General features: G+C 44.3%; 1 protein-coding gene across 3 annotated transcripts in view; it reads right to left on the reverse strand.

Annotated features, from left to right (window-relative positions):
* Window positions 1–18,268, reverse strand: part of MYO7B (myosin VIIB) — a 53,063-nt gene extending 34,795 nt beyond the window's left edge. The window contains exons 1-16 of one of the 3 annotated variants that reach the window (XM_042020655.1): window positions 18,112–18,268; window positions 13,809–13,851; window positions 12,415–12,528; window positions 11,642–11,794; window positions 10,263–10,447; window positions 9,328–9,449; window positions 8,480–8,622; window positions 8,273–8,386; window positions 6,470–6,623; window positions 5,459–5,535; window positions 5,032–5,151; window positions 4,680–4,822; window positions 3,146–3,356; window positions 1,459–1,594; window positions 1,057–1,217; window positions 376–414 (exon numbers count right to left, since the gene is read on the reverse strand). In XM_042020655.1, the coding sequence (XP_041876589.1) occupies window positions 376–414; window positions 1,057–1,217; window positions 1,459–1,594; window positions 3,146–3,356; window positions 4,680–4,822; window positions 5,032–5,151; window positions 5,459–5,535; window positions 6,470–6,623; window positions 8,273–8,386; window positions 8,480–8,622; window positions 9,328–9,449; window positions 10,263–10,447; window positions 11,642–11,794; window positions 12,415–12,528; window positions 13,809–13,826 (1,890 nt within the window). In that variant the 5' untranslated portion in view covers window positions 13,827–13,851; window positions 18,112–18,268. Of the gene's footprint in view, window positions 1–375; window positions 415–1,056; window positions 1,218–1,458; window positions 1,595–3,145; window positions 3,357–4,679; window positions 4,823–5,031; window positions 5,152–5,458; window positions 5,536–6,469; window positions 6,624–8,272; window positions 8,387–8,479; window positions 8,623–9,327; window positions 9,450–10,262; window positions 10,448–11,641; window positions 11,795–12,414; window positions 12,529–13,808; window positions 13,852–15,186; window positions 15,757–18,111 lie in introns of those variants that run through there. The other 2 variants (XM_042020656.1, XM_042020657.1) reach the window with 2 other exon arrangements.
* Between the last annotated feature and the right edge of the window lie 2,404 nt (window positions 18,269–20,672).

Below are 20,672 nucleotides of genomic sequence, written 5' to 3' on the forward strand. Positions count from 1 at the left end.
TGATGTGTCAGGAAAGGAACTCTGAGATCTCAGGACAAAAAAGTGTTTTCTGGCACATCATTCATTGTTCTTTTCTGTAGCCGGCTTCTTAGGCTTCCCAATGATGGTCCCATTTATTTGACCATCAACAGCTAATTTCTGTGCATTTTGACATGGGGTAGCCCACATTTGGTATTTCCTTTCTTGACATGCTGCTATACTTTTTTTTCAATAGTTCAGCCTTATTTATAGGGACAAGACCCATTAGAGTATTAGAGCAATGTAGATACACCGGATATTTAATCTGGAGGTATTCATAGCATTTAAGAGATGCAAAGCCAGCTCTCTGTTGCTGCTTATACCACTTTTGACATTCTTTGCCCCTGGGATGTTTACCTGTGCGTGGCCAGGTGTTCTGGACAGCAGAAAGCCACACTGGGACAAAGACGGAGGAAGAAAGGACAAGATCAGAAAATGCTAGGAGAATAGACAGACAGTAGGTAAGATAGCAAGCTGACTGTTCTGTATCCTGACAGGAAAAATCAAATATGTAAACAATAAAAGCAAAAGTACCTTCACATACTGGTGACACTACATAGTTAAATGTTCAGAAATCAAGGTATGTGGAAGTTGGAGCAGGACAGAGAACCTGAACTGTGCCCCACACTGTTTCTAGTCCACTGCACTTCACACCCTTATTTTCACTAGGCACAGACACACCAGGCACAGTGGAGTCTCTGATAATGACCCATCATGAACTTTGGCCCAAAGTGACATCCAGTTGATGACAACATGTGGGGAGGCATCATGACTCGTGGTTCTGAGACAGCCTGCAGGCATGGCTACACACATGTCCAGGGATGAAGACCTGGGAGGCAGGGCTGACATTGCACTTGTTTACAGCATGAACACCAGACCCTGACTTTTCCTGCAGCCCCCTTGGAAGAGACAATTTGAATGAAAGAGATAGGGATTTGCAGAGACAGTGCAAAAGAAAGAGAGCGTCAAGAACAGCCAGAGCTTTATAGGAGGGAGGAGAAATGAGTTGTTTCTGCAAGACAGTGCCAGTAAGCCAACCTTGTAGACCTGGTCAGATCCAAGATGCCGAATGGTCCCGCGTCCCAGACTAGGTGGGGTTGTTTCCACCTGGAAAATCTCTCTCAGGAATTTGTTTTTGGAGGAATGGACCACTTGCATTACATTAGCACTCAGTGTGTCACGATTTTTCTCCAGGAAATCTATAGGATGGAAACAAAATTAGCCTGTCACCTCTGCATCCTGCTGGCTCTAGCACCACTCTGTCTAGCTAAAATCCACTTAATTTACAGTAACTTGCAGATTGGTTTAGAGTAATCCTCCTGACCTTCTGATCAACTTCAGATCAGCATTACTCTGGAGAGCCACATATCCAGGGCAGGTGGATATGTGGCTCTCCAGGATATTCCCTTCACCCTCCGTATCCAGCAGAGATAGGCTCACCTTTTGATTCGTAAAAGACAACCCCAGCAAAGTGGTTGATGCCAAACTTGGTGTCATGAACACTCTTAGGTGGGATGTAGACTTTACTTTTACCGTGGAGAGAATTGATTTTGACAAGCATGGTGGCATCAGTGCCCTAGAAACAAACATAAGTAAAAAAGGATGGTTAAGCAGATTGTCCCCACCACTGATCTGTGCTCAGCAAACAAACAGAAGTGGTGCTTAGAGATAACAAAAGCTCAAATACTGCCCTTATGTGTGGAATAGATCTGGAGGAAAGTAGTGCCAAAAGTATCTTCCCTTTTACACAGACTCCTGTCTCAAGCATCATGACAGAACACACCATCAAGCACAGGGCCTGGTGTTCTAGCGCTGTACACAAGCCCCCGTAGCATTACTAACGTCACCAGGTGCACTTAGAATTTACCAGATCTTTGGACCTCACAAGCAAAGGCCCCCACCAACCTTCTCATGCCCTCCTACCCAGGAAGCTGTAAGGGGTGCCTGCTCCTTCTCCTGGGCAGACACAGTTGTTCTTGCACTCCTCAGCTGGTGCAAGACTCAGAGATCCCTGGAAGAATCCCAGAGCAGATCCCAGTCAGCAGGCCCAGACCATGAATTCCAGAGGCAAGCCAATCAGCTGGGTGCTTCTCTTCAAGGGGTGCCATCATGATGCCATCCCCTCATGGGCCATGTGAGCTCTGTGCACTGGCCCATGCCCAGGGCAGTGGGGGCTGTGCTCTCAGAAGTCACATGCTCCTGGAATCATGGAAGAGGTGTTTTCTTGATCTAACTGTGGGACTACCCTCTTCTTAGGCAAGAAAGGGGAAAGCTGTCTGCCTGTACATGATCCTCTCAAATTGTTACCTGAAGGACTACAGATGAGCTGAGGCAGGGGCTTGCTTTTCTGGACACCCTCCATTGTCATCTGATTTCTGCACCAACACTCCAGCTTAGCCTCACCATGCTCTGCAGACTATGAAAATGCTCTGTTGGGATGTCTGAGATCAAATGGTACTTTCATCTCTGCTCTTCTGTTTGAGATGACTGGCCTTTGCAGAATAACATTTCACAGAATCACAGAATCATGGCAGACAACAGCCACAGGATCTCCCTCATGCACTCAGCAGGTCAACTTGTCATGGAAGGAGATCAGGTGAGTAAAGCAGGGCCCTTGCTGACTGGGCCTGATCAACTTGTTCTGTACCTGCTCTGTGATGGTGCTCTAAATGATCTGTTTATGACTTTCCCTGGCACCAAAGTCAGCTGCCAGGCCAGGCCTGTAGTTCCCCTTCAGTTTCTCACAATGGTGACATTGCTGAATTGAGTCTGTCAGCAAGGGGAAGAAAGAGCAAGCTGCAGTCTAGACCAACAGCAGAACAATACTCAAACAATAAACTATTTCAAAGATTTCTGAAGAAGCCCTTGTAAAATGATGCAGACTCCTTCTTTCTCTGTCTGGAACAGCTGTAAGAGTTTCAACAGCAAGGCATCAGGAAGAGCACATTCCAGCAGAGAGTGAAGCAGTCGTGTAGTGAGCTAATTTGAAAGAAACATCTATGGGGAGAAGATATTGCCTCTTCTAACGTATCTGAAAGCCACTTTTGCACTTTTGTGTGTCTAAACCCAAATGTCACCTGTGAGCTGTGTGCAAAGCCAGGGATTACAAGTGAAACCAGAAATTTACCTTGGGGAACCTGCTCTCTTCATCAATGAGGGAGATGATATTCATGGGCTTAAGTGCAATGACTTCCAGAGCCTGGCGGTTGTCAGTGAAGTCAATGTTGTTCCAGGCAATATGCTCTGCAAGGTATTCCTCTTGCTCCAGCTTGAAGACATGGTGCACGAAGAACTGCTGAAGGTGCTCATTTGCAATGTTAATGCACAGCTGCTCAAAGCTGGGGAAGGACAAGATGAAAGCCCATGGTCATCCTTGGCCAGTGCTGCACTGGTCTGTGCTATTTGTTTAGCCTCTGCTTTAAAGGCATATCCAGATATACCACTGCCATATTCCACAGTGCTGGTGACCACCATCACTGCACGAGGGAGGCATTTTCTGCTGTGACAAAGACCAGCAGCAATGATCCAGCTGATGCCTGAATGTTGCTTAGTAGGCAAGAAAAGATCTCTTAAGTGTTTCAAGAAACTCTAGAGATAAAGGGAACATGTAACTGTGAAAATTGCTTGACTTATGAGCATGTGACATGTTTCTGCTTGCAGTGGCACTTCTGCTTCTTTTGTTAGTTACTCCTTTATGCTGCACCTGAGTATCATTACCTGGTACTTGCTGTGGCACACCGTGTGGGCCTCTGGGGTGCTCACCACAGTGAGGACCCATGCGGACTGCAGACCCTGGGGAACAGCACAAAATAACAGGAGAGAACACAAAAAATAGAAGACAGACTGTAGAGATCCCAGATTCTGTTCCTAAAGTCACTGAGAAATATTATCTGGCTGAAGGCAAGAGGCATCAGTTGAAATGGATTGCAAAAGATTGCAGAGTATGTGCTGATGGTTTGCTGAGAACTGATGGTACCTGACAACTGAGAGAGCTGCTGTCCCCCCAGAGAGAAGGGCAAACAGAAACGGTGCTTTGGGAATGGAAACACCAGTGGAAGAGACAGCAGTGACACGCAGTGACACAGTGGTGTGCTGACCAGGGGACCAGGGACTTAGCTGACCTGCCCTTAGGAGTACAGAAATGAAGCAGTCAAAAAAAAAAAAAAAAAGGGGATGGGAGAACACTGAGAAAGATGTAAGCATGAGCTGAAATGGGAAACACAACACAGTCTTGTTTGTACAACATGCCAAATGTATCCCAAGAGACATTGTAAAATGCTGTGGAACAGGAAAGTTTGGTACAGAGACACAGGGATATACTACATCCTCACATAGTGGCTGCCTGCCACAGTAGCTCCATAGCTATCTCCCCTTAGAAGATTCCTCAGGTTCTGGAATAGACATGTGCATTCTGGAATAGACATTTAGTGCAATGGCTGCACTAAAATGAAGGTTGGGGAAGGAGGCAGAAATATGATCAAGACTGAAGGAAAATGGAATCTGCATGATCATAATTGGGAAAACCCAGTAATGAAATTTTCACCATTTTTCTGAGAATCAGGATGATGTTGAAAGAGCATGTGTCTGTTTGTTTTTTCATTCTTTCCCTTTACATCAGCAGCTTTTCAGCTTCCTATTGCACTGCATCTGGAGTTTCCCACCTGTTGTTGCTGAAGTTTTCAAACCCAAAAATGTCCAGCAGTCCAATGGATTGACGTCTGTCTTTAGGCTTCTGAGAAGTTGGGTTGAAAATGGCTGAGTTTATCTTGTTCACGATCCACAAGAAAATCCGTCCATATATACCCTGAGAAAAAAAATGAAAGAGGAATTGGAGCACATTATTAGAGACTTCGGATGTAACTTACTGGTTGCTATTGTGCTGTCAAGCTATGCCTGAGAACTGCAAGGGCCTGGAGCCCTCAAGGTCAATCACATAAGGCTCCTCAGCCAGGAAGAAAGACAGCTCTGAAAGCATCCCCAGTCTTTAAACAAGAAAGCCATGAGCACCAGTACCTTCACAAAGGCATCCCTCCCATCAGCAGCTTGAACCACGTTCAGAGGCCTGGACACACTTTCTCCTCGGACAATGATGGAGAGGTTTGTGAGGCTGTTCTGGAGTTCACTAGAGTCTACCTGGAGAAACAGTCATAGCAGCCTGGTCATTCCAGGTGGATAAAGGAGATCCAGCAAAGTTTGTATCAGGAGGAGGGCTATGACAAACTAGTGATGTCTAGCAGCATCCACTGGCAACTTGCTGTCCCAGTTAAAGATCTCCTGGCTTGGAGAGACATCTGCAACAGCATGACTGGAGTGTCAGCGAGAGAGGGGGCATGCCTGTTGAATGTATATTCCTACATACACTCCAGAGATGTGCTCTGCCAGTGTGCTCAGGGAACAAGGGGGAAGGGAGAACCAGCAAGAGAAGATGAGAGTCCATTACCTCGAGCAATTTGGTGGCAATGGAGAAGTGTGGTGAGTCCATCACATCGGAGCAGTCCAAGTTGTCGTACACGGCCGCTGCAAGGAAGAAACAGCCAGTGTCAGGGGGTACCATCACTGTTGTTAATATAGCTGTATTTCTGTGACCCCACAGCACTGGGAGTGTGGCAAGGTACTCAGTTCTCATTTGAAACTGATGGGTTCAGTGATTTTACCAAGGAGGGTCCTGATTTCACCCAGGGATCCTGGGATCTACAGGGCTCTCATGCCTAGAACATCAGGCTAAAAACAGCAGCCAAACTGACAAGGCTATTCATTTAAAATAGCTACTACTGGGGATCTGGGGAAGTGATATCTGACTCCAGAAAATGTGTTTCTGGAAATAATTTTTCCTGTGTATTTGGCTTGAGGGAAATTTAGACAACAAAGGGGAATAAAAGAAATCTCTAATTTTAGTAGTCAGCATTAATCCAAAGAATCCAGCTGGCATCACTGTATCAGGCCCTCTGTATCACAAAGCAAGGAGTTATTTTCTAAAATGTGAGAGCTTCTGGCATGTGCTGGTGGGTATCACACTGTGCCTGTCCATACCAGAAGAGCACCTATGCAGGTGAGTAGTCAGCAGACTTAAGCAGGAGCATGACTGCTATTATCTCCATGGCAAACATCACTCCTGTGTCCTCTGGCTTGTGTAGAACAACAATCAGCAAATGTAACATGGCATTATACTCTGTTGTTTCAGTTTGTGTGATAAGGGCCCTATGTACAACCATGGAGACCTGACAGCATGACAAAATAATAATAAGATACTGTTTTTCAAAACACTTGGCAGTGGAGTCACATATCAGAATTTCATGGTGCTTATCTGCCTGCCTTTCCAAGTCTGTTGACCTATTAATAGAGGGCAGAGCAGCACAACCTAATCTGTGCAGGTGGAAGCAGGAAGCACCCAAGGGAAGCACCTTTACCATCGAGCCTGAGGAAGGGTAAGCACAGGCAATATTGAGTTTACCTTGAAACTCTACATTCCCTAGGTGCAGGATTGCAGCCAGCAGCTTGCTGATGTCCCAGTGCTCAGAGTCTGAGAACATGAGGATCTTCATAGCCGAGCGAATGTGGGCATAATCCTTGGCGTCATTCCGGCCGTCGCAGGACATGCAGTTGCCCTGCAAGCACCACACTGACAGGTAAGGAAGATCCTCCTGCTACCCAGACAAGGAAGAAAGCACCTGCAGACTAACAAGCCTTTGTACACAGGGTGGCTGTCCTGTGAGTCCACAAGGACGCAAGGTAAAAACCCATTTAGACATTCTATATCCTCTTCCCATGGTTGTATCTTCCTTCATCTTTACTCTCAAAAAGTACCCATTAACAGAGGGCTCAATAATGCATTTCTCCAGCGCTAGACTGAATGCTGGGGATGCTAAAAGGAAAAGCTGAGGGGAAGGCTGCTCTGGAGCATAAAAGGACAGGAAGCTTTGACAAGGTTACCTACATTTACAAGGTCATTTACAAGGCCTTTGGTTTTCTCTGTCTGCCTTGTCAATGGAAAATTAAGAGCCCTCATCCCAAACCAAAGCAAGCTGAATTGGATAAGTACTAGAAGGCAGAGCTCAAAATAAAAATATTAGGTCCTAATGGAAGGCAAATGGAAGCATCCAAGGCAGCATCAGAAGAACCTTCATCAAAGCCTGCACAGCAGGTCCTAGGATGCTGCTCCTGATAGAAACTACTTTCAGCCCTAATGGAGATGGGGAAATGCCTTTTTTATCTTTGATGTTTCTGACAATATAGCATGATAATTACAAAAATGAAATATTCCCAGACATGTCAGTTTACAGCATGTAAACATGCCAGCTTGTGCCAACAGCTGACCTTTATAAAACCATGGATATGTTCTCCTTTAGTCCAATCCTATCTCACTATCACACTGCCCTACTGCTGACCCAGTGGCCTTTTTATGGAATGGCCAATGGATTAATTGCACTAATTGCACTCATCAGCTTTGCTGTAAGATCACTGATATTTTGAAAATATTACATTTGAAAAAATCTCCGTAACTTTAATGGTTTTGCTTTTGAGACTCCAGAAACAGATCATAGACTTGTTTTTATTTCCTAGAAATTAGATGCCCAGCTCCAGCTAATTTCAGTAGAGGCATTTTTTCCACAGCTGTAGAACAGCCCAAGTCAAACCAGCTGGCGTATGTAATACGAGGTATATACACAGGCTAAAGGACAGGATTTTCATCATGGCTTTCATGTCCTAAACCATTCAATTAGCCATTTTCAAAAATCTCACCTATGAAGATCCCACTTCTGCCACAATGGCATCATAAACCCAGACATGGTAACATCAATTTTGGGAGGTTACGCTGAATGCCAGCTGCCTGCATTATGTATATAAGATTTATTAGATATAAGGACTAGGATTCTTATTCATATTCCTCTAAGGTACACATATCTGATTACCATTCTCCCTGGCATGAGATCCCTTACATTCCTCTGGAATCTGAGTGTCTGGGAAAGTGGGGGATGTTGTCCACATTCTTTATATTGTCCCATTTCTTTATGTTTCTTAAGTCTGACTTTGACAGAAAGCTTTGACATGCCACAAGCTGCTTCCCACTGGTGGACAATACAGTAAGTGTCTGAAACAGATGCTCACAGCACTTTTGGTGTTACTGCTTCTGGTACTCTAAGGGAAGCACTGTTCATATTTGGTAAGTACCATCTGCAGCTCCTAGTGATTGCAATTGCTCACTGGAAGAAGCAAATGGCAGAGGGATAATGGAGAATAAAGCAGAGATAATTACCATAGTGAGATAAGTGTACTCTGAGGCAGTGCCCAGATTCAGCATCTTTTTCTGTTCTGTATTCATCCCCATTAGCATGCAGTAGAAGATGTGATAGTTCCTCTCCTCTGGAGCCTAAAAAAGAAAGAAATAGGCCAATGGACAGCCTTGTCAGGATAAGCTTCTAACACAAGAGCAGGCAGAATGTACACCTGCCAGTGTCCTCACCTGCCGGCAAACCCGGGACTTCTCCAGGAGGAACTGTTCTATGCGGGCTCCTTCTATCACACCATTTTGGTTGAAGTGAATATCAATGTATTTCCCAAAGCGGCTTGAATTGTCATTTCGAATTGTCTTGGCATTTCCAAAAGCTGATGGGCAAGGGACAGAGATAGTACCTGGATTATTGCAGTTCATGATCATCAAGCCTATTTTTTTGCCTTTCTACTTTGCTGCTAGTATTTTACACGTGTTCCAAATGCCTGCGCTCAGAAGCACTGGAGCATGTCTTGTCTCAGTCTGCCTCCTGAAGAGAGGGGCAGGCATACTGTGCATCCAGATAATTGGGTCCTAAAAGACATATTCAAATGATCCAAATGTGGTCTATATCTGGCCAGCCAAGAGATCTGGACAAGTCTGAAGACCTCCAGAAGGATTTACTGGGAACATGTTGATCCCTGTACAAAGATGGGTGTCTCAGGATGTCTCATGGCTGTATCTATAGGCTCCCCTATAGATACATCCATGCTTGGCCAGTCACTTTGTCACTGTCTAGGGTAAATGCTAAACCAGGGGGCTTTGCCTTGGGCTCTGCATTCCCAAGGACTCTTGTGCTCCCAGCAGTTCCATGTTACATACTACAGTGGCACCTCCTCCTACAGCGTGAGAGCAAGGCTGCTGAGGACTGCATGGGAACATGGCAGAGAAGTATAGAGAATATCTACATCTACAGTGCATCACCAGTGTTTCAGGGGGGTTACCAGTTAAGCAGATACAATGGTTCAAAGATCTGGTTTTGATTTTTTTTTATTCTGAGGTAAATGTGGTAAATCAGCCATGTTTGCTAAATAACCCACCTTCCAGAATGGGGTTGGCCTCTAGGATTTGCTGCTCTATCCAGGAATGCTGGCCACTGACAGCTGCCAAAAACTGTAGTATTAGCTTTGTGCTTTCAGTTTTACCAGCTCCAGATTCTCCACTGCAGTAAGAAATAAGATCATTACAGGCTTCCTTACTTTTTTTGGTAACATGGCAGACCTAGTTTAAAAAAAACCCAACCACTAAATTTACCCTGTAAATGGTAGATCAGACTTTCATAGAAGGCTGGAAAATTTGAGTCTTTCATCATCTTATCTGCTTAAATTTAAGTTGTTTTTTAGACTTAGGCTGAGAACTAAATCCTCCCACCAATTAAAAACAAGCAAATCCATGGAAGACATTCTGTACCTGTGCAAATTAAATGACCACTTGCTTTTCTTCTCTATTGCATTACCAGATTGTCAATGCCAGTGTTAGCACATCAACTGAGTTGACTCAGCTATAATCAGATACTATTGCAATGAGACTATCTGGTTCTTCACATTGATGACAAACAGAAAATGGATTCTTTATAGGACAAAGAAAGCTTTCTTTCATCTTCGAGTTATTTCTCTTTGGGAAATGTCTGTTCTCAGAAACTACATGTAACATAAATATCTTGTCTCCAAGGTAAGAGATAGCCCTATATCACACATGCTCAGGTGTTATGTTTCTGTGTGTAGTGACCACCTGCAGAATGTACAACCACATTCAAAGATTCTGGGGGAAAACAATGGACTTTGGAAATCCTTTGCTTATGTTCTACCTTTTGCAGCCCTAACTGAAAATAAAGAAGAAGGGAAGAAAATATTTCCCTCCTCTTGTCTCTAGTCTTATCTGTGCCCTTCCATTTGGAAGGTCTCCTGTGTCCACAAAGGTGCCCCAAACCATGCCAGACTTAATTTCTGCTATTATCCTCTCTGAGTCCAATCACCTGATCACACAGCACTGGTCTCTCTTATTCCTCTTCATATTGAAGTAACAGTTGTCTGCAATGGCAAAGACATGAGGTGGAAGCTCTCCAATCCTCTTGTTACAGTACAGTCTGATCTGATCCACTGTGTAGAGAGGCAGCAGCTGGTACGGATTCACTGCTACAAGGATTGATCCTGTGTAAGTCTGGAAAACAGTTGTGAGCATTATTGCTACAGCAAACCTGCAAACAAGAATGCAAGCAAAGCCACTCACAGTATAAATCTAAACAGAGGCAGGAAGGGTTCCTGGGAGATCATAGCAGCACTTGGGTGAGCTGAGAGCCCAGTTCCTCGCTATCAGCTGCTGTTAAACATCCCAGGATAAGGAGGGTTTTGCCCAAGGAAGAATGCTAGGTGTAATCTCCTTGCCAAATCACAGTTCTCTGTCTCAAGCTGAAATACACAAAAGTCCAATTTGACCTGGCACTTTTGTGTTATCCTAAGGTGCTTTGCAGTGTTTTGTTAAGCTGCTTTTGTATTCCAGTGCAGATGTAGCTGAACTTTGCTAATGGGCCAAGTCATAGGTGTGCTACTCATACAGTGATTTAGAAACATTTGTATGCAGCACCACCAGTGAAACGAAGGCTGTTGAAGGCTGTGGAGATGCAAGGCAATAATATAGTTCAAAAACTACATGAAACAACTGCAGGCTGCTAGAGTCTAATATAACAGGTCTATACACACACCTTGGTAGTTATAACTGCAGCATCTATAAAATCAGTCCTTTTTTACACTGAATATCATCACACCTGTGTTGTAAGAGGCAACTTCTCTCCAGTACTGTATATAACATGGGAGGCAAAGCACGGAAAAACTTGAATATTCATTATAATATTACAAACTGGAAACTAAGGAAAAAAGAAAATAAAAATGCCAAATTGCCCAGTTACAGATAAAACTTTCAATGGACAAAATATCCAGATTATTCATTAGCGATCTTATTACATCAAAATCAAGTAAATGTTAGCTTGGACTGGGGGACGATAGAAATCATGTCACTGTGTACTAGTTAGGCTGATCCTCCAGGTAAGAGCAGCACTAAGCTGTAACATGGGCTGGATTTAGTTCACTAACTGGTGGCAATGACTGCTCTGGGAGAAAGTAAGTGGGGCCACTACCTGTGCCAGCACTGTGACTGAAGGGCTGCTGGTAGCTCTCTTCTTCACAGCCAAAGTACTCGAGTGAAAGAAGATAAAAACTATGTTGTGTCTCTTTGGCACCCTCAGGCAGTAAAGAAGTCAGAGGGCCTCACGTGTGAAAGGCTCTCAGGCTGCTCAAGTCACTTGCTAAATGTAGAGGCCATTCCTGGAGGTGACCTGGAAGCGACCATGGCACTCACATAGATTTTGTGCTCCTGATGTCGGATGAGGAGGTTGTGCACCATGCCAGCTTCATGGAGATCCCCGAGGCGGATCATGTCCTCTACCCCCTGGACAGAGGAGGGGTGCATCAGGTGCACCATGTGCATGTTCCGAGCCGTGATCCAGTGTTCCTGACAAAGGCAAGGCACAGACTTTAACGTGTGATGCTGTGGCTCAGAGGCAAGCAAAGGAGAGCTGGGTTAGACTAGAGTGAGCTTCAGCATAACACATGCTCAAGCAAGCACGTTCTAACACACAGGTGACTGGCCTAGAAGAATTAACTGGTTTGCTGCTCCCCAGGACTAGATGGTTAAAAACACTGAATGAAGCCATTCAGGTGGGTTCTGAACAGCACCAATTTTAACACTGTTCAGAGTGCAACTCTGTCATCACAGGCAGAACATTGTATGACGTAGGGATTAACTGATTTCACTGGGATGATGTTTCCACCTAAAGCTTCACCAGATTTAGGGATTGGAGCCCATCCATTTCCATTTCCTAACCACGTAGATATAACTGCTGTCTCATGAAGCTCTGAATCTTCTTAGTGCTTGGACCTGGAGATGATGGGTGACCACCCTATACTTGCCTTATTTCTATAGTCCTTCTTTCAGTATATCCTACCAGACATTATCAAAGTCAGACCCTCTGGATAGATGGAGCTTTGGTATGACCCAATAGGGCCTTCTTTTGTACTTTGCACTTTTAAATTTTATGTTCATCTTTTACAGAAGGTTATAGCATAGCCCACCTTGCCTTCATCATCCTCCAGCAAGATCCGTCCTGAGTCAGATTCCTTTACAACTGCCCCGATAGGGACATTAAATTCACTGTTTGGTTGAGTGTCCAGCCACACGTGATCACCCTGGGGAGAAAAAAGCTACTGTCAAGTACAGTGACATACTTGATGCCATGTAGCTCACAGGCAAACACCTCTTGGTCTTCCTTTTTTAGTGATTTGATTTCTTTAGCAGTGTTTATCTGGATATGTTCTTACTGCTTGCCAGCAGAACATTCACAGACCTCTGAATTCTACTCCCAGCTCCACAGCTGATCTGGAACATGACTTTGGACAAGTCATCAAACCCAGCTGTCTCCCAAGAGGAAATGATGCAATACCTGTTCCAAGGACAGCAATAATGCAGCTCCACTACCTCTCAGAGGCTGGCTAGGGGCACAGGGAATGCTGGGGAACTGCCTTGGCAGCTTCACATGAGCTGTGATATTCTCTCAGAAGAGATTCTTGAGAACATAGACTTTACCAGCAAAAAGAAAAACAAACAAATGGATGTACAGACTGGATGCCTAGAAATGTAGAGGCCTCTGTTTAGAGAATTTTTATATTTATATTTTTCCTGCTATAGCTGAAATGTGAGTGCATCCATGACCTCTCTTAGGAAAAAAACCCACCAACATTCTTTATCCAGTCCAGTTCCTCTCTTCACATTTGTAGAGGCTTGGCAACACCTGGAACCTCTGCAGAGCAAGCAAGAACTGCTCTGCTGTCCCTGGAGGAAGGGGTGAGCCCCTTCCTAGGAATGAGTAGCATCTTGGTGTTGCCTGCACCAGTGTCCTGGTTATACTCCCCTACTCCAGGCCCTTGAGAACACCTTCTCTTGCTCCAGGCCCTAATACAGATTCAAACAGAAAGATGGAATAAAAACTGAACAGAGTTGTAGGTCGGTGGACTTTCTAGCTGTGTCTTGTCATATACAACTTTTGTTACACACCGCAGCATTGATGGTCTTAGTTTCAACATTTTTACTGAAAAAAATATTTGTTTTTCCTCTCAAAATGCTTTGTGGCTTACATTTAAAACCAACCAGTGTAAATCATCTATAAACATTGCACAAGATAATGAAGAATGTTACAGACTAACAGCTCTCATTTGTGTTGAATAAAACTCCAGAGGTAACTTGTGTGGTTTCAGTGCCACACCTTGTGACAGAGGTCACCTGCACAACAAGAGCATGGCCTGGCGAGGCAAGACACCTCTTCTTCCCTCATCCAGGCTGAAATTATTTTATACCTTGTTGATACTGGGTTATTGCTACTTTCTTTTTGACTGAATTATGATGGCAAGGTAATTTTTTCCTCTTTGTGCCTCAGGCTAATCACTCAATCAGAGCAAAGAGTAGGACTTACCTTTCTGAAAACCACCATTATGTTTCAGATCACTGTATGCAACCTGCATGCCAAGAACATAATGTTAGGCCAGAAAAGGGCTTTGATGAGAACAGACAGCGGGGTTTTCTTGCATAAAAAGAACATCAAGATGCCTTAAAATAATTTTGTTAAAGCAGAAGAGATCATAGTAAGATACACCCAATGTAGAAACAATGACACCATCTACACAAAGCAAAGAATGTGCAGCACTGGGGTGGTGCTCTGAGTTCTACCACATAAGCCTGGAGACACTCTCAGCCCTAAAGATTTCACTGTGCACATTTTCATACCAAACAGTTCTCTCAGTCAAGTGCTAGGCACAGTTATTGGCTGAACTTCAAGGCTGGCTCACTAATAAAAAGATCCCACAGTGCAATGTGATGTGATGCACAATAGAGTTACCTTTGGCTGGTCCATTGACCCAGCAGCTCAGTGACTATCCCAGAGGCACAGGTTTAATTAATATATTCCTGAGCTGAGTTCCCTCACACCCTCCAGCTTGAACCTACCACCAAACAGAAACTGAGGCCTAGAGTTCACCTACCTTGGCTGGAATGGGAGGGATTGCAATCAAGGCATGAACAGCAAAATAAGGGACTGGAGGGAACCATAATAAAATTAGGAACTCACTGTCAAGAACATAACAGTCAAAATATCAGTGGCCAGAAATCTACAGCAGTGCTTTAGTTAAGGGATGATGCAGTTTAGGCTGTCCTAACCAAGAAACTGAAGTCTTCAAAGCCACTTTCTGTCCCACAGACAGAGCTCGATTTTGGGAGTGATTCCATGCCTAGGATGATTTGCCAGCTGGTCTTTCATATTCTATTGTTCTTACGGCAAAGTCCTCCTGTTCTTGTTCAGGATTCAGAGACAGGACCTGCATATCAACTTCAACACTGGGATGGCCTGTTGCTGTGAGTGGTGCAGGGTGGCACAGCAGCACAGTCCTTGGCAAACATAGGCTAAAGATGGGCCACAGTCAGTGATTCACAACTGACAGGCACTTTTTCACCTGTACCAGAAACCAGAATATGGCAAAAGAGTAGAAATGTTGACCCCTAACAAGGAGGGAGTGGCAGATGCACGGAGACAGCAGTGTCACATCAAAGGGACAGCTGGCTCTGGATCCGGTCTGACAACAGCCAAGAGCGGACGTGTAGGGAGGAGATCCCATATAATCCCAGGATATGCAGTTCCAACATTTAAAATGCTTATTCCCACAGAAGCTGTAAGTGGCCACCCCCCTGCACCTGGTTGCATGGCCACTTCGTGGCCAAGCCTGGCTCTCTCTGCTGCTCTACTTGACAAAGTAATGCTGCCCATAAACCAAATCACACCCCACAGGATGGGAATTTACCTCTCCAGAAGAAATCTTCACTGTGTGGCTTTTGCAGCTTAGCTCCCTCTTTTTCATAAGCATTGGAGTAACAAGGGAAAGGAAGGTGAAACTGGCCCTGGTGCCATGAAGTGCCAGTTCTCTGCTGCACAAAGGAGGAAGTGACTGAAGGACGGTTATTTATTACAGGACTTTGCTCCTAGTTCAGTGTATATGTCATTTCCAGGTCAGGTGTTCCAGTGAGCACGAAGCATAATTCTTGCCTGGGTGAACCTTAAACTTCAATCCTCCATTTGGCTTGTATCCTTTCAGATTTCTGGAAAGCACTCCCAGAAGAAAATTCTTTACCATCTGGTCTTACACTGCTCCAATACAACTGACTGCCCTGGAACTGTCTGTCTCCCTGTTAGGTATGAAGAAAATCAGACCCTCATCTCTTCATCAAAACCTCCCCATTATTTTCCATAGCTCTTTTCTGCAAGAAAATGCCCATCAGTCTGTGTCCTGTGTGGTCTGTGTTTCACAGTATCTACAGCTCAGACCAAAATTAACTTGTCACATTTAACCGAAATTCATATACACACCCATATAATGGGACAAAACGTCCTGGTTTCACTATCATTAATTTATCTCTCAACAAACACTCTGTCCCTGTGTTCCACAATCTAGGTGCATGTTAAACTCCCTATTTGTCCACTTCTCTCTTTCCAAAATAGGACAGAATGGCCAAGAGCTTTCCTCTTTCTCTTGGCTCCATATGTACTCTCTGTGTCCTTCTTGCAAATCTGGTTAAATTCCAGTATGGGAAAGAAACAGAAGTACATCTGTAGAGAGGCAGATACAGGGTTTCTCCAGCCAAAGCAAGAACTCAGGAGTCAGGAACATTCCAACCCTTATGGTGAGCCCAAACAGTGAGGATGAGATTTTTTCCATGTACCCTAACCCAGCCGTGTCACCTTCCTCCAGGGTCCTGTGCACAACACTGTGCACTAGTCTGTGTGCCCACTATTAAACATGCAAATGTAAATGTGCAATAATTGTGAGCATGTGCTAGTATACCTAATATCCTAATTCTTATTTTCTTGTTTCCTAGGTTCAGTGTGGCTGCACTGTATGATGGGGCCCATGTCCAAATTAGAGGTCCAAATTAGAATACTTATTCAGGCAAGGCAATAAATAGTGAGGAGTAGCATGTGTTTATCAACGTCACATATTTGTGTTTTAATGTCAGCCTCCTTACCTGAATTTTTGTTTAAGTCTTACAGCAGCAGATACAGGTGCAGAAACAGAGTGTAGGCCCTTCAGGGCTCAGAGACTTTTTCAGAGAAGCAGAAAGCCACAGAGAGCTTTCTTCAAGTTTCTAACTGCAAATCATTCCTACTCAAAGATTTTGCCTCAAAGTAGTTCTTTAGCAGACTTATTTTTGATTCAGTTTTTAGAAGTCTATATGCTGTATGGGATTAACAAAATTCCAAGTACTGATTTTATTAGGTAAAGGTCAAATATTGGCAAAGAAATCAAAGTACATACCTTTATATTGCCAAGGCAGATATCTAAACCCAAAGCTTTTTGTGTAATTGGACAAAAAAAATGCCATGCATATTCCTTCAGCAAACAAAACATACCCGCTGAAATTCCAAATGGAGCACTGTTTGGGGGCAGAGAATCTCATCCTAAAAATAACTACATTATTAACACTTGTGCCCAAGATGCAGTGCCTGTGCTACTTCAGAGAGAAGTACAAGATTTATGTCCTATAGAAACTGTATGAGATGGAATCATAGGGAAATTGAGGTCATCTGAAAGAAAAGTACAACTCATTGAACAGTTGAAATATGTACTGGAAGGGAGATTGATTTCCACAGTTGACATATTCAAGAGGTAGAAAACAAAAGCAGAGGGAGCAGGTACTTGATATACCAAGGGGAAGCAGCCAAGATGCTCTGTGCAGCACATGCAGCTAATGAGAGAGGAGCAGGCTAAAGGTGCCTCCAGAGAAGGGCCTGTGGGTGCACAGGGGCAGCTCAGGTTTGGGCAGGCACTGAGCTGTGCAGACGGGGAAAGACGGGAGAGGAACTTGCCAGGAATGAGCAATGCAATGTATTGCTGAACACAGAGTTTGGTGAGGGACTGTGCAGAGCACAGGAACACTTGTAGTGGTAATTAGGGGTAATCTGTAGCATGGTCTATGCTGATTAATTGTTGTAAACTTTCCTGTAAGCAACTGCTGAAGGTGAAGACTGTGAAGTCACATCTTAAGTAATAAAGCTCAAAAAATTATTAAGTATGTAGCAAGATACTCGCACAGGCTGCCCAGAGAAGCTGTGGCTGCCCTATCCCTGAAAGTGTCCAAGGCCAGGTTGGACAGGGCTTGGAGCAACCTGGGATAGTGGAAGGTGCCCCTGCTATGGTGGAACAGGATGAGCTTTAAGGTCCCTTCCAATCCAAACTATTCTGTGGTTCTATGATGAATGCTGCATTGAGAAAAGCAACAAAATAAAATTGGATGAACTCAGGTGAATTCAATCCTGCTGTTGCTCAAAGCAATAGGTCTGTCCAGATAGACATGTATTAACAAAACTGCCTCATCCTGACACCTTCCTAATTAAGAGATTGATGTCAGGATCAAAGGGTTTAATTTGCACATGGCACTACCTTTCATATTTTCTCTCCAGCTAAATCAAAGTGGCCTTGTCATTTCTGCATCACCAGGTCCTGGATATCAAACACCATTTTATGTTAAACTAGTTATTTCTCTGAGGTTTCTGAAGCGAGGTGGATTGGATATAACAATTTGCCATTTAAACTGTTCATTCAGCAGTCCTCCTGCCTACACTAACCTCCTTCCCTTCCTCTAAGCAGATTTGTAGCTCTAAGTCACTGATGTCTGTTAACTCTGAAAGGCACAGTGCAGGAAACAAAGCGAACTAAATAAGAAGCACATACCGGTAAAGGATTTCCAAGTGCATTGCATGGTTTTCTTGAGCATTCTGTTCCTCAGGGAAAGGCTTATTTCATTCCAGCCAGTTCATGGAGTTGCACAGCGAGGCAGACTGCAGGGGCTCTGGGCACCTTCACACACGCCAAGTGGGCGCTGCTTACGCTGCTTGGTAGAAGACAGGTCATTCTCCCCCACTGTGCAATCCCATTATGGTCTGACTGTCATTCCATCCTTCCGTTTGGGAAGCAGCCAGGATGGTATTACAAGAGTATATTACAGACTGCTATCTGCCAGGCTCTGGCTCATGAGGAACAAAGGCATGTGCACGTTAGTGTGCACACGCATGTTACCTGCAGAATGAGGGTTGGGATGGATGCCCACTTATTCAGCATTGATGAGGTGAGGTTGTTTCAGACACAGGTGCTCCCTCCCCTGTCTGATGCACAAGCATGTCACAACTAGGTTAGGAGGTTTCATTTCAGAAAGATGGGAATTCATAACAATTAGGAAGGAACCTCTGTACCTCCTTCCACTCTCAGTAAATGCACAAAATCTTTATTCTTTCATCAGTGCGGTCTCAGTGCAGCAGGAATTTGGGACAGTGGCTCCCTGCAGAACATGACACATCTATAAAGGACTAATTTCCAAGGCAGACTATCATCATACTCTGATCCTCTTCAAACTTTAGTATGGGATAGATTTCTGTGTTTTCTAGGCAGCTTGGTACAATTTCCACATACCTTGGTACACATTATCCAACCTTTTTTTTTTGTTAGTTTCTGATTATGTTTTCCCTTGTCCATTACTTTTTGTTACACTACTCCCAAGTTATTTCCTTATTACTTTATTTATTGTGTTGTAAAGTTGTCATCCTCCCTTCTATTTAGTCAGTTGTGTAAAGCCATTCCATTTCTTTATGGAAGCTAGAGAAGTGCAACAACAGGAGCCTCCCATCACATACTGGCACACGTGCCTGCTCCTTCCAGAAAATATCTCTGTGAAACCACAGAGTGCAAAGACCTAAAAGCAGTAAAAATCCTGTGGGATCAGGAAAAAAGGACATGATACCATTAAGAGCATGGTCCTGAGGCTCACTTAAGGAACTTTGTGGCTATGTGGAAAAGACCAGTAGAGCTGTAAACAAAGAGATATTATCTGTGTTTTATGTCAGCTGCTTTCAGGGGAAAAAAAGGTTTTCTGCGTTTTTGCTAAGAATTTAGGATCGTATCCGAGAAACATCTGACTCCACTACCAATTTCTCCTTCTAAGTGTTCCACTGTAGAAGATGTTGAATAATGACTCAGTCCCGAGAGTTCAGCTGTGTTTAGCCTGGTACACTGAACTCCCTGCATATAACTGTGCTTGCTCCTGGACGGAAAGTGTTAGTTAATAATGGCTTAACCTCTCTGTCATCCACTGCAAGGTGCCTCTAGCGCAGAAGAAATAGACCTCTTCTGCCCCAAATTCTCAACTTACTAAATTTTGATGACTCTGAACAAGAGTGTAGCATGCAGAATTATAAAAGTCACTGTTTGTTCAGAAATACACCAAAGGACACATGCAGCAGTTTTCTATCTGTCTCACACTGACCTGTATTTTCCTAGAAAATGAAGGTGTTGTATGACAAACCAAGGGGCAGGACACCAGCATCGTACACATTTATTAGACTCACATTTTTAAATGCTGCATCAATGACAGCAGCCATCCCTAATAATCCTCAACTTGCATATCATGGGTGTGCCAAATTCTTGAGTAATGCAACTACTCAGAGGATAGGGGCTATTGAAACAGAACACAACAATCCCTGAAAAATACCAGCATTGTTTTGCCCTGCCTGTGTTTACCCCAGAAGTCACCATCCCCTGGGACCTCAGGGTGAACTTTCAATGGATCCTGAAGGCTAAATCTGGAGGAACCGCCCACACATGAACTAGATTGAACTGGAGCTTCAGCCAGGACAGTCACACCTGAATTTGCTGAGAGAACCTGTCCTTCCTTTCCATGGCCATGGCGGGTCCAGCCAGCTGCAAACATGAACAGTGCCAACCCTATTGCAGCATCAGAGCCCACCTGTGTGCGTGTGCCTGACCTCAGGCTCTGCTTTGCCACCTTCTTGCAGAGATGCATGTTAATCTTGCTGACTTGATAAATTTACCTATTATTTAAATGGCAAAACCTTTTCTGCTCTAGATGACGCTCCGGATCTCGCACCCTTAATCACTGTGGGAAGCATCGCACCGGATGGCCCTCGGTCTGGTGGAAGGGAGATGTTGGGAACTCCGGTGTAGCTCAGGCCTGTGGTTCCGAGCAGCCATTAACAGTGTCAGGGCTTGGTTTGGTCTCCTGGAAATTCCCGCAGGGCTCAGACAAGGAAACACCTTTGCCAGGATCGCAGCCACGTCACCCTGCAGCCGAGCACTGCCGTGGTCACCCAGGGGCTACAAATAGCCTTTTATCCTCCAAGGCTCCTTCAATTTCCCCAGCGCTTCAGTTATCAAACTGAAACCAAACCATATTCTACGGGAGGGAAGCAAAAAGGAGACGCCAGGACGTTCCTGCTCGCTGT

The sequence above is a fragment of the Corvus kubaryi genome, unplaced genomic scaffold (assembly GCF_017639235.1).
Source record: "Corvus kubaryi isolate FWS band 111438036 unplaced genomic scaffold, C.kubaryi_AGA036_p1.0 37041, whole genome shotgun sequence".
NCBI lineage: Eukaryota > Metazoa > Chordata > Aves > Passeriformes > Corvidae > Corvus > Corvus kubaryi.